Source organism: Alligator sinensis, unplaced genomic scaffold (genome assembly GCF_000455745.1).
Source record: "Alligator sinensis unplaced genomic scaffold, ASM45574v1 scaffold12_2, whole genome shotgun sequence".
NCBI lineage: Eukaryota > Metazoa > Chordata > Crocodylia > Alligatoridae > Alligator > Alligator sinensis.
The window spans coordinates 3,870-18,200 of record NW_005842756.1 but is presented as its reverse complement, the minus strand read 5'-3'; the positions used below and the strand labels follow the sequence as shown (position 1 = coordinate 18,200).

Here is a 14,331-nt window from a genome sequence, read left to right as displayed (position 1 = left end):
AAGAAATAGAAACTACAAAGTTATCTTTGTATTTCCGTGAGTAACTGTGGGTAGAGTCATACTTTACCTCAGATGAAGGTCTTCGGAGAACTTCAGACAGGCGTAGATGAATTCCTTAATCTGACTGTAAACTTTAGGCACAAACTCGGAAAAGGGGAACTTCTTTGGAAATGGTTGCTGTAAAGTGCAAGAGAATTCAAATGAGCCCAGCAGCAGACACTCAGCGGAGAGAAACTCCTCACGGCCAAGCCTGGCGAGGGAGCCGCTTTCCAACAACGCGTTCCAAGTATTCAAATTAATTCTAATATTCAGCTAAGTTGAGCAACGAAACAAGCAGCCAGCATTTATTGTATATTATATAAGCTGTTCAGCCAAGTAAAAGATCAGATAATCACTCACAAATGGCGCAGCGGTGTGTAAAGGATTTGGATTCTGAAATGGGCCTGGAAGGGAACGTGCAGCTCAAAAGGAGCAGGCGGAAGAAAGCCACCCCCATGCCCATCTCCCGGATCCCTGACTCGCACTGGAAGACCCCACAGCTTGGATTTCCCACCGTGCCCCACACCAGACAGACACTTTCCTCAGTCTCTTTCCACCATTTCTGTGTTTCCACCTCCAATAGCGGAGGTCTCGTCCTTGCAACAAAACTCTCCTTAGCTTGGATTCAACTACAGCACAGATGGCCCTGAGAGGGAAAGAAATTCAACCCTAGGTTGGAGGGGGAATGGACTTTTTAAAGCCTGAATGCTTAAAGAGGATTGAAAAAAAATATCTGCCATTCATAATTATGTTGCCCAGGCTGGGAGCATGCTGTCTACCAGATGTTGAGTCCACAGCCAAGCACGCTTTTAAGAGACACTGGTTCAGTCAAATTTGGCCCTTCTTTCACGTTTTGTGAAAACAAGCTTTTACAAAATCCAGGATGTAGCTCGCTTAGAAATCTGAAGAAATTAAAACAAATAAATAAGATCAATCCAAACATTTCCTTAAAATTAAAGTAAAATTCCAGTGGGAGCAGATATTTTTACATCTCCCTTGTCTTAGACTGCAAGCGCTGCAGACCAGGGTTTGCACATAATGCTCCGAAAGCAAAAATGAGTAGACACCAACAAATTATTTTCTTCATGCAAACCGACAAAAATAAGCCAGGGGAAGTGCACTTGAAATGCTTCCCACGTTAGCCTTAAATGTTGGTAACAACCAAGAAGCAGCAGCGGATTTTTAATGGTACACAAAGGAACTTTTATCCCGACAGGGGCCCGTTATAAGCTTTCCTTACCTTTTCAAGTTCTGCATCCTGGAAGGGGAATTGCCCTACAATCTTCTTATAAATTTCTTCATTAGCTACTGGTATAGGACTGTAGTTATCCGAATCAAGTATATTTCTGTAAAACACAAAAGAACAATTACAGCGAGCCTCCATGGGGAAAGCATCTAGTGGTGTCGAACGTGACTTTGGGTGGAATTTTGCTCCTGTGCAGATGGGCTAGCCTCACCAGCAGTACAAAGGTATTTGCAAACAGACGATGGAGTAAGTTAATGGTAATGTTGTAACACTGTACTACAATACAAGAAACAGGTGCCACGAGTTGGCTCATAAAGACTTAATTTGAAACAGCTGAAATAGGCTTAATACTGTCTCCATGGCCCGTGATTATACGTATTGTCCTTACCAAAGTGGTAGCCTAGGCCTTATTCAGGTCCCTTCCTCCTGCCCCCAAACACACACCCCTCTGGACCCAGTTGGGGGTGCTTTGGACCTTGAGAAATTAGAAGCAAAAGCCAAAGTAACATTTCCCCCAAAAATGCAAGCTAAACTGTTGAGTACTGTAGTCCTCCAGTGACCATTCATGAACCCCCATAGACCCAGAAGGACAGGTAAGTTCCCCCACAGATCGTTGTAAATGAATTGTCGAGGGGCTCAGCTTATGGCACCACAAAGCATCATGGGATACATTCCCAGAGTTCTTCTGATGCCATTAATACATGTGGCTCTCCTCCGAGCATAGGAAGTTGGGTATGACTTGACAACAGGCGTGCTTGGTCCTGGATGCCAATTATGCAAGTCAACACTATCATGAAGGTATCTACATAGAAGGCGGTCCAGGGTACAGCGTAAGTTGATGTCACACAGTTAGCATGTCCCTGTATGAGATGTGTGCTATGGTGTTTTTGTATTTTCTTTCCCTGTCTCAAGACGATAGCTCACAGGCAGTGTTATAGAGGCCAACATTTACATGCAAGCATGTTACAAGTAATCCTTTGAATAAGAAAAAAATTCGACACACGTAACATCCATGTGCATTATTCAGTGTATTTCTTCTTCAAAAGTTTCGTACCTGAAAACTCCTGACCATTTCTTAAGGAGGGTCTCACTGTATTGGTCTCTGATTTCCAATAGCATGTCAAATAGCTGGTTTACAGGGAAGCCATATCCCTGCAATTAAAAAAAAAAAAAAGCACCTAAGTTCAGTGAAGAACTGCCGACACTGGATTTAAAAAGTCAATTCTGCTCTTCTCAAAGTCACCGAATTTACACTGCTCTAAAGACTGGATGGCCCAGGGATATGGAAACTATGCAAATGATTTCATTCCTAATAGCCAATTCAAATTCAACCCAGATTTGTAGTGGCTGAATACTACTGGCTTAAGAATTGCCATTTACTGGGTCATACCATAGGTCCATTTGACCCAATATCCTGTATCGCAGGGCAGAGAATGAATGCTGAAAGGGAGAGTGAACAGGGGATGACCAGGGTTTCCCCCCCTATTCCTCTTCCACCTATAACCTCCAGCATTTAACAGCTAGGAAGTTCCCATTCAGAAGCCATACTCCTGGCTTTAGTTAGACAAGCTTCAGTTAAAGCACCCCAGCTCATTTTGAAATGCGGGGATGCTGAATCCACGCAACGCAGAGGCTGCTGCAGCGCACTAATGAATGGAGTCTGCTCCGACATGTGCTAATTAGCATGCATCGGAGCAGAGGTCCATCACATGTATAGCTGCCCATGGACACTGCCCGCAGGTTGCGCGTCCCGTGAGGAAAGCAAGCTGGCTTCCAGACCGTCAGTCTGGCACCTGAATTCATCCCTCACCAAATGCAAAGGAAAGCAAGCTGACACGGCAAGCCGACATCCATCAACAGGTTTAAATCCTTTCACAAGAAGTGCAAACAAGAGAGGGGCACATACCTGGAGCGTGTCTGCAAACAGCACTATGAGGTTCTTCAAGTCTAAAACCAGGTTCGGGTCAGAACAGTACGACTAGAGCAGGGGACAGGGCGAAAACAAAAACCGGTTTTAATTTCTACAAATAGAAGTTGGAGTAATTCTTTCAGTAATCCCTCATCGCAGGTGATAATGCTGAGACATTTGATACAGCCTATCAGCAGGCTTTTAACAAGCCTTTATTACACATTGTGATTTGTCATAACAACAACAAGTTACAAATACTGATACATTATTTTGTTCCACAACAGGTTGCACTTGGGACTCGACAAGATGAATAATCATCTAGGATGGAGCACAGCTGCCCTCGTATAACCTAAAATACCCAGGAGTTTCAGTTTTCAAGCACAGGATTAAGGAGGAAAAGGTAAAAAACAAATAATTATGCTGACAGACCAAAGAGAGTTAGCATTACCTACTACTGAATATTAATTACATTGCATTTAATGTTAATAAAGGTACTGCAAAACACACAATACCCCCAAGCTCCCTTTATGAAGAGGATCATCATTTTTAATTGGAAGGCTCTGGTGGCATCAGAGGGAGAAACCAAACTGCTTGGCTATTAAAATTAATGTCCAGATTTTGATGCAAGCAACAAGGGTTTACAGCTCTAAGATCTCACAGTCTAAAGACAGCATATAGCCCACTGACAGCATATCGCCTACTGACACAGCAGACCAGAATCACAAACGTCTCGTGTAACACTGCACATCATCTTTACGCTAGCAGACAACTTTGCTAAAAGGTGAAATATGCAAAAATTCAGACTCTTACCAAAAATAGAACCACTATTCATACGCTGGAAAAAGAAACAGAGATTTAGAGCCCATTGGAAACTCGAGAAGGAAGGACTCTATTAAATCATCGTGAAAGATTGAAAGAGACATTTTCCATTTCACTGTCCAAAAAAAAGAAAGTCAGTCAAAGAGAAAGATGGTGCCCTAAAGCTATCAGGAATGATAAAAGATGTCCCGCTGAAACGTAAGGAAGGAATCCAGGCAGAGATTGGTCGAATAGAAATATCTGAAACAGCCTCACTAATGTGACAGTTTCCCAGCAAATCCGAGTACTATGGGACGGACACGATGGGTCTGTGCACACTCCTGTAGTTGCGTATAAGTGCTGATGGACTGCACACAACTCTGATCACTAAAAACCTCTTTCTATTGCAGATTAAAATTCGGCAACACCAGTCAGTACAGCTTGTCACACCACCAAACTGGCTGGAATTGAGAAGAGAAGCACTTTGATTTGCTTCACTCTCATGGTTTGCACTGCCACCAAAAGCCCCTGGATTAAAGGGAGCATGGCTTTATATTAGTAATATGTGCATCTATTTTTCTCTCAGTTTCCACATTAAGGGAAGGGATGTTAGTGTTAAGCGAAAAGCTCTGACAGCATCCACCCCACCCAGGTGAACAGTGGTAAAACACCCTCCAGTTCAAAAGGGGAAAAAAGCCCATGAGTACAACATTTATGGATGTATGGCAAATTTCCAACATTATGGCACCCATATGCAGCCTTGCCTTAAGCACACACGTTATGAAATGCATGCCATAAACCCTTGAAAACCTCACACCGCTAGCATTTTCTCCAAAGAGGCTTGTGTTTCAGGAGCCACGGTCTGAGCACCGCTGGCTGATCCCCATCAAAAGAGCTACCATGCTTTGGAAACATTTGAGGACCACAGGGAGATGCTGTATTTAGTCAAGGGCACGCTGAGAGCAACAGGTCTGTAGCATGGGTTCCCCAACTATGAGGAAAGCTGCACTGCTATTTTATAATACAATTCAGACATGGCCACTACGACCAAAACTAAGCGAATGGAAAACTAAAGGTGGTTTAAAAGTAAAGAGCACACTGTGCCCTGCACACTATACGCTTTTGAGGCTTTCCTGTCGCACAAAAACAGTGGACCTAAGAAATAAGCCGGAAGCCATTCTGAAATGCAGGGGGCTTAATATATGCGACGGTGAGGCATTTTAGTTAGAGCAGCTGTCCGGGAACCGCTCTAATTAAAACACCTCCCTCCCCACCTGCAAGCACATATACAGGCAGCCTATGTGCAGCTGGATCCAGTAAGACGTACCTGCCATAAACTGACCCAAAACACCTTCTCCCCATTTTCAGAAGTCACCAGCTGTCATTGAGAGTAGCTGAATATTATTTTAGTTTCACCCAGAAAGAGAGGCTGTTAATTTTAAACTAATTTCAGAGTAACGTAGGGAAAAAAAAAAAATCAAAAGAATTGTAAGCATCCTAAAAAAAAAAAATCTAGATTTTTCTTCTAAAACCTTAGACCAATGGAACTTTTTCTTCCCTTAACATGCATGGAGACACTGAAAAAATTCCCTTTGAAATGTTTGCGACTGGAACAGGGCAGCATTATGCTAGCACGAGAAGAAAAGTAAGCCTGACTAACACTCGTTTTGCCCAAACAGACAAATGCCAGAAGTATAACTGTCGCACGAGTGGTAAAAAGTAAATTTAAATTCTTTTAAATCCCTTCAGTTTTAATCATCCAAGACACTAACATAGGAAAGGAAATCTACATGTTTGTTTTTAAAAAGCCATATGATTTTTAACTTGGCAGTGTCTTGCGCTGGCATTGATTTGAAGGGAACACCAAAACGGTCTGTATCTCAAATAGAGATATTAGTCGAGTAGAGAACAAGCTGGGGCCCTCTGCTGGGGCCTTTTAAAATGACTGACCAAATAATGAATTAACGATTTTTTTATTTTTTTTTTGGCAAAAATCTAGTTGGTCAAATAAAAGATATCACCTCTACCACAAGTCCTGATTGCTTTTGACCAAATAATGGAGAGATGAAATGAGGATCCAGTCTTCTGAACAGATGAGGCTTTGTTGCAGAAGATCCTGGGGGATCCAGGGTTCACAGAACCGAAGAAAAACTTCCCGAAGACGCCACCAGTATCTCCACCCCAAAACACCCAACAAACTGACCAACCTGCCCCAAGCAACGCTACAATAAAAAATAAAGCCTCCAAAGCATCAGGTCATACTCACAGCAGGAGCCGAATAATCTGTAGCTTTTACTTACCGAATGTGTTCTTAGGGCTGCGATGGTTTTTGACAAAGCCATTTCCCACAGCTCATCAATGTAGGCTCTGTTTACCAAGCCCTGGGTTGTATGCAAGATGTGATCTTCAACTACAAAAAAACTAACAGGAAAGAAAGTGGCAGAGCAGTCAGAGCTTAGAGTCCATGACTTCCATGTGGTTTTACAAACATCGCATGCAAATGACTTGCAAAACGAGCAAAAAACCTCAAATCACCAGCTGTATAGAGAAAAGAATTATATAACTAATGTGCAGGCATCTCTCCTAGCCATATGACTATTTTGCTTTACAACATTGAGTTATTCGGTCCTTCCAAGGTAAAGTTGTTCTCCTGAAATACTGTTTTTGCATTTGGACTGTCGAAATGGGTGAACTGTAATAATCTTGCCCCATTTTACTCTGGCTTTTTAATGTTATCACCTTTTAATGTTACACACTAAAAAAGCAGTTCAGAAAACAAAAAATGTCACTCTTCCTAGAAAGGAGACTGTGCATAGAGAGGGACAGAGTTTTCATCCACTATTAATTGAAGTTATCTATCTAGTTGCTTAAGATGTACTGCTGATTAAAACTGCATCGGTCCAGCCAGCAGCAACCAGAGTATAGTTGTGCCACTCCAAAGAAACCTCTGCTATGTCTCTCTTTTACTGGCATTTCTTCTAAGCCAGTTTACATCTGTGAATGCAGTAGAAAGCTCAGTCCATCAGAATAAAATAATTGTCTCCATTTCTCCTGTTGCCAAACATGGTAGCAAATAACAGCAAAATTGTGCATAACACATTAAAAAAAGGCCAATGCACAGAATCTAGACTGCAAATCTCTATTCAGTGGGGAACATTTAGCCATGTGTCCTAAAGCAGGGGTGCTCAATGTATGACACGTGGAGCCACATGATCTGACCAGCCAGGGTCCCCATGGGTCTGGAAATCTGGGGTGGGGGTCATGGCAATTAGCACTGTCACCACCCCGTGGCCCAAATGACATGACCCTATGCACAGGGACCCGACCCAGCACCATGGGCTGTGAGCAGAGCGGGATGATGGGGACCCATGCAGCGTGCACAGGGCTGGGGTGGCTGGAGGCACGGGGGCCCCCACTCAGGCAGGAGGGCTGAGGGAAGAGGCTAGTGAGCCCCATCCAGCACGTGCCACCCCAGGCCCAATCCAGCTGCAATATGGCATGTCAGATCAGGCCCCCAGACTGGAGGCAGACCCTCCCTGTACCACTCTTCCAGCCTGTGGGGCCAAAAGCTTGGGTACCACTGCTCTAAAGCGACAGCCAGGCTTCACGGTACGTTTCATTAATCCTGACTACTCAGGTGGATAGAAAATCATTTCCAATCTTGGTTGATTAGCATTTCTCCAGGCCACCCCATTTGTTCCAAAACAGCCGCCCTAGGTCCTGTTCACTAGAAGTTTGGCTGGTTTTGAAAGACCGGGCCATACACCAGGCTGCAACAGCCAGGAGTTTTCTGTACCCACAGGGAAAGGCTGCACAGTTATGCCCACGTCACCCCAACTCCTTGCCGACCTCCCGCAGGGAAAAGTCTCAGTGTTCAGACCAAGATGGTGACAACGTCGGCATAATCCAGCGCAACTCTGGCTTGTTCATCTCATCCCAGTACTCAGCTGCTGTACACGGTGCACAAGCCATGTTTACTCCCAAATATGCGAACTGTGCAGAATAACTGGTAAGTCTCTAAACTGCTGGCACCGGTGACAAAGTTTACGGATACACTAAAACGCCTCTCCCTCAGATGCTTCGGAAGCACAAACCGCAGTTTTCCTGCTTTGGCTCCTTAAATGAATTGTCAAAAAGATGAACATTTCCTTTTCTGTTTGCCATTCAACAACACAGCACACACATATTTCGAGAATGTGTATATAAAAAGAATACCTACCCTACAATTTGATTAAAATACTTCCTGTAGCCGTCTAATGTTTCATGCTGCAACAAAGAGAAGTGCACAAGGATTCAAACAAAGGAGGACACTGAAATTGGAAACAAACAAGAGACCACACACGCGCAACAATGTGGAGACAACATTTTGCTGCTTTATCAGGCAAAGCAACTGTGAAGGCTAAAACTTTTACAGGCGTACCATGTTTGAAGGGGGCTGCAGCACCAATCTGGCCTGTTTTCTTCTCTGTTTCCTGTAATAGTTCTCGAAGGTTTCTCGGGCACCCTGAAAAACAGATCAAATTCATCTAAACCACTGGCGACAGCATTAAATCCATCCACCTCCATGCAAAACTCCTGCATCCACAAATTAAAAACGTCATTTGCTCAATTTTTTTTTCTGACCTCAGTGCCACATTCCCTTACAGAGTTCGATGCAGACACTAAATGTCAACAATTTGCTCCGAGTACAATTACAGGCGAGTATTTTGCCACAAGAACATTTTGAACAACCCTGTTACGTTCATACACCCAATCTCTTCCAGTTCTGCCGTGCAGAAATTATGCATGTTTCTACGTATAACTCCCACACTTACTAGACTAGACTGCAAATAATACCATCAGGTTTTGTACAAAAACCTGGCGATGGTGGAGAACAAGAATGTTAAGTGCTAACAAAAAAAAGAGAAGGGGGACCAATCCTGCAAAAGGTTACAGAAAATTATTCAATTATTCCTTTATTTATCTGGACACTGGTAGCATCCATCTCTGTCTGAGCAAATATAAAAAGCACACAGATCAACAAAGCTCGGAGTAGAAGCAGTGCTTGCAGCTCCAGATACACAGGGCACTGGCCCTCGAGTTAAAAGGAAGGTGTCGATTAAAGCTACAAAAGATCAGAGACTTCCTACTGTGAGCTCTTCCACTTGGCGATCATCTCATTTTGTCTACCTTTAGGAGAGACTTGGAGCATCCTCAGTTATTCTCATTGATGAGATAAAGACATTGAACTCCTGCACAAACACCACAGTCACCATGTTAGCCATGCTTGTTTTATCCATTGCCTTTCCTTCTTACACCATTGCTACTTCTCCCCCCCCTCCTGCCCCGTCTATCAGTTTATGTGCCTGAAATGCGTCTACAAACTATTTTGGGAAGGAAAGGAGACGCTCTATTTGGGCTTTGATGAGCCAAGCACTTTTTAGATCCCTTGAAAGGACAACAAAGGCAACAGTAAGTGTTACCAGTCTGGGAAAGGGAGAATGAGAGCCTTGGGTCCGTATTTAAAGTGGGAAAAGTTAATTAAAAGAATCTGACAATGGAGGTCTCCACCCATCGTGAGTACACAAATATTCTGATTTAACAGGCCCTTTATTAAGAAGTTCTTGGGAAAATTCTGCAGATAACACTTTTAATCGTAGACACTCCTCCTCCAACAAGAGATGATGGGGCTCCACAACCATCCGCACCGCTCTCACTGGGTACCACCAGGGTGCTATTAACATTTATTATCGAGACTCAAGGCAGATTTGGATTTAGTGTAAGCTCCTGTGAATTTGCAGGAGTACAGCTTGAATTCAGGTTTAAGTCCACAGGAAGCCTAATCTTTTCAAAGAAGCATTTTAGGTGCCAGAAGCTGCTTAAGAACGGGGCGGACACACAGGAAAATCCTATCATCTATCTTCTGATAACACTCCCGTGTGACATAACCCCTCTACTTCATCATCCAGTGCAAGTAACAGGACTGCAGGGCAGAGATTCATATATTCACACAAGTTTAGGGCTGGAAGGGACCTCGTGAGATCATCAGGTCCAGCCCCCTACTCTGGATTTGCAGATTTTAAGGCCAGAAAGTGACCTGTGGTCATCTAGTCTGACCTCCCTCGTAACAATGCCAACAAGCAGTTCCTCCATCAAGCTGATAAATTCTGGTTGAATTTTTCCTCATTACCCCAGGTTTTGGTTTGAAACTCTCCACCTTAACCACCGCCTTTTACAAAAGGAAAAAGCCATTTTGCCATAGATGGACATCCAGTTTGAGGACTCAAGGATTTCCTCCTTTATCATCAACAGTGAAAACACAAGGTTCACAGCCCAACATGGACAAAAGACCAAGCTGGGAAATTCCAGAACTCAATACAAAACTAAGCACATTTTTTTCTTGCAAAATTATTCTGTGTGAAATATGCAATTTGGAAATTTCGTATGGCTCATTCTAGATTAGTAGAGCAAAATAATTTTGTGGTGAGCATAGAGGTGGAAAGCTGTGAAGTCGGGTAGAAGAAAGGGCAAGGTGGCACCTTGGAGACTCACCGGTTCAGAGAGCCATTTTCATAGTTGGTCGGGACGGAAGGGACCTGAGCAGATCATCTAGTCCGATCCCCTGCCATGGCAGTAAAGGATGCTGGGGTCAAGTGACCTCAGCAAGGTGATTATCTAGCCTTGTTTTGAAGACCCCTGGGGTAGGAGGGAGCACCGCCTCCCTTGGAAGTTGGTTCCAGATCCTAGCCGCCCTGACTGTGCAGCAGTGCCTCCTGATTTCTAGCCTGAATCTACTCCCCGCCAACTTATGGCCGTTATTCCTTGTTACTCCCAGTAGTGCTCGGGGGAACAGGGACTCCCCCAATGCCTGCTGGTCCCCCCTGACTAGTTTGTAACAGGCCACTAGATCCCCCTCAGCCTTCTCTTGTGGAGGCTGAACAGGGTCAGGGCCCTTAACCTCTCCTCGTAGGGCCTGCCCTGCTGACTCCTGATCATGCGGGTGGCCTCCTCTGGACCCTCTCCATGCTGTCCACATCCCTCCTGAAGTGCGGCGCCCAGAGCTGGATGCAGTACTCCACCTGCCGCCTGACCAGTGTGGCATAGAGGGGGAGGATCACCTCCTTGGACCTGCTCGAGATGCATCTGTGGATGCACGACAAGGGGCGGTTGGCCTTCCTGACCGCATCCCCACACTGTCGGCCCTTGTTCAATTTGGCATCAATAATGACGCCAAGATCCTTTTCTGCCTCTGCGCTGACGAGAAGGGAGTTCCCCAGCCTGTAGGTGTGCTGCTGGTTCTTCCCCCCCAGGTGCAGCACCTTGCACTTGTCAGTGTTGAACCCCATCCTGTTCTCATCCGCCCACCCCTGTGACCTGTCTAGGTCCAATTACAGCCTATTCCTCCCTTCTAGCGTGCCCACTTCCCCCCACATCTTAGCGTCACCCACGACTTTGAACGAAGTGTTTTTCACCCCCTCGTCCAAGTCACTGATGAAGATGTTGAACAGTGCGGGCCTGAGGACCGAGCCCTGGGGGACCCCACTGCCCACGTCCCTCCAGGTGGAAAATGACCCGTCCGCCACCACTCTCTGGGTGCGGCCCTCCAGCCAACTAGTGACCCATCTGACTATGTAGGTATCAATGCCACAGTTGCCTAATTTTTTTTATGAGAATGGGGTGAGAGACAGTGTCGAAGGCCTTCCAAAAGTCCAGAAAGACTACGTCCACTGCTACTCCTGCATCCAAGGATTTTGTGATCTGGTCGTAGAAGGCCACCAGGTTGGTCCGACAGGACCTGCCACTAATGAACCCGTGTTGGTTGCCCCTGAGCATAACCTCCCCTGCCGGCCCCTCGTGGACATGCACCAGGATAATTCTCTCAAAGAGCTTCCCCAGGACCGAGGTAAAACTAACAGGCCTATAGTTTCCTGGGTCCTCCTTCCTCCCTTTTTTTGAAAATGGGGACCACATTGGCCCTTTTCCAGTCCTCTGGCACCATACCAGAGCACCGTGAGTGCTCATAAAGCCATGCCAGGGGTCCCGCAATGACCTCTGCTAATCCCCTCAGCACTCTGGGGTGGAGATCGTCAGGATCTGCTGATCTGAACACGTCCAGTCCCTCCAGAAGTTCCCTGACAAGGTCCTCACTGACCCTGGGCCTGGCTGCGCCTCTCCTGGGTCCATCTGGGATCCTGGTGGATGGGGGATGTCCCAGCCACTGCTCAGAAAAATAGAGGCAAAAAATTTGTTAAAAGAGGTTAGCTTTATCGTCTGGTGCAACCACCAGATTTCCAAGCGTCTCCTGCAGGGGCCCCACGTTACCAAGTATCTTCTTTTTTGTGGGGAGAGGGGTTTAGGTGGTAGCCGCGTTGGTCTAAGGACACAAGCAGACAAGGTTCTTTGGGTGAATCTGGTATCTTCTATTAGACCAACTCAAGTAGTTTGAAAAATTAGTAGAATTTTTCCAGCCATATGAATTGGTCGAATAAAAGATATTCTATGGGGAGAAGCACTTTTTAAACGCTATGTAGCAGACGGTTAATGGAAGTGAAGGATTCACAACTGGTGTCCCCACTTCACTCTCTCAGCTGGCTCTTCCACATCCTCTGATCTCCTGACAGAGAAGAAATGGATGGAAGAAATGAGACCAAGGCCCTATTCCCAACCCTTCTGCCGACTTACTGAATTACTTAAGACACGTCATTTAACTTCTTGCCTTGGGCTTCACAATTTGCATAAGCAGCCTAATTGAATTGCCCGATGTACAGGTGTTTGCAAGACTGGTCCAAGAACAGCTTGAGAGCCTTAGCTGAAAGGCACTACCCACAACGGCAAACTGCATTTGTATATAAAAAGTGTTTAGAAACATTTTCTGTGTCCTTGTATTTCCCCAACAGCATGCCAGCATTCAGGGGCTGTTGGTGCTTGGTGATGAAGAGCACCAACCGCTCAACAGTGCTTTCATTACAGGCCCAATTAAAAAAAAAATTTCCATTCCAGGCAAATACAGCGCTCATCTTTACTTTTATCTTTGAATTTCTACATTGTATTTAGGGCTGCTGCAGCCTCATTTTTGAGGCTGAAGTCCCCGTTGCATCCATATGGCGAGCAAAGCACTAGCAGGAGCCGTGCAGGACTCTCCGTAGCACATCTTCCAACGTGCCTCATCTTTGAGGCAAGGGATGGACTGCAGGTCAGTCTGCATGGCCCATTCGCTTATTGACTGCTTTGCTGACACTGCCAATGCAGGGACAATTTCGAGCAGTACATTAAAACATAAGTTATAATATTATAAGACAAGGGAAGAGTGTCTGCTTGGAAGCACCTTGAAACTGTGAACAAAAACTACTGCAGCGCACTAAACCCAAGTTTAAGAAACAATCTGTGCTGGCATGGATCCAAGGAGAGGTTAAACGCTCTGTATTTCACTCCATTCCCGCAAGCTGCTCAAGTGTCTTCACTTTTACCGCTAGAAGTTAGTGATATCAGCCGTATGATCTTGCATTTCTTAAGGTGAAATATTAAACAGGACAGGGTTTGTGCCAGGTCTGGCTGCTAGGCCCTTCAAGAGTCAGCTTCCATCATCCCATTTTAGATCCATCATATTTTTCCCCTCAATAGGGAAAAAAGTTCAATGCACAGGAGGGTCTCCATTGGGAAAATGGAGTAGAGAGAGGTAGTCAGCCATGTTAGTCTGAAGTCAGGCAGAAGGCAGGGTAGATTTGCACCTCATAGTGTAAACCAGAGATGCACCGAGTTTAAGCTTTCATGAACCCAAGCTCACTTCATCAGATGCTGTGAAAGGACATGCACAAAGCAAACAGTGTATAAAACGAAGAGAGTGATTTGAATACAAGAGACAGGAAGAGAAAGAGGGAGGGGAGAGGGAGAAGGAAGGGCAGTGCTGGGAGAGGCAAACAAGCAGCTATAAACCCATGGGAACAATGGGTTCAAAGCGCTAATCCAGGCAATAGGGGAAGTATCTGTAGCCCAGTTTAAACCATACTTGGCACACTCCTGTCTGCAGATGATTTCTTTCTGCAATTTCCCATTCAACCTGGTTTTTAGGATTTTGCTACCCAAGAACAGCCACGCAGGGGTCAGCGATGGAAGGTCCAGAGACTTTTGCCACAGGCCTTTGTGTCTTTCTGGAAATGTCAGACCAGTGTAAGCTCATTTTTATACACAGGGATCACTCGGTCCATCCAACACAGATGGGAGAGGGGCACCAAGCAGGTATGGTGTATACAGCATTGGCATATACAACCTTGGCTGTTCTAGTCCACATTATTTGGTCCAGTGCTGATGTACCTGTATGGATGAGGGGACACAGCTGACATCTGGGTCCACTGCAAGGCTT

The 14,331-nt window shown here is 45.2% G+C and overlaps 1 protein-coding gene across 1 annotated transcript in view; it reads right to left on the bottom strand.

The window, feature by feature from the left end:
* Positions 1–8,502, bottom strand: part of LOC102388471 (exocyst complex component 6B) — a 177,306-nt gene extending 168,804 nt beyond the window's left edge. Inside the window, exons 1-7 of the mRNA XM_025216643.1 lie at positions 8,413–8,502; positions 8,212–8,258; positions 6,293–6,413; positions 3,192–3,263; positions 2,340–2,437; positions 1,280–1,385; positions 68–177 (exon numbers count right to left, since the gene is read on the bottom strand). Coding sequence (XP_025072428.1) covers positions 68–177; positions 1,280–1,385; positions 2,340–2,437; positions 3,192–3,263; positions 6,293–6,413; positions 8,212–8,258; positions 8,413–8,415 — 557 coding nt within the window. The 5' untranslated portion in view covers positions 8,416–8,502. The remainder of the gene's footprint in view (positions 1–67; positions 178–1,279; positions 1,386–2,339; positions 2,438–3,191; positions 3,264–6,292; positions 6,414–8,211; positions 8,259–8,412) is intronic.
* Positions 8,503–14,331: the final 5,829 nt, after the last annotated feature.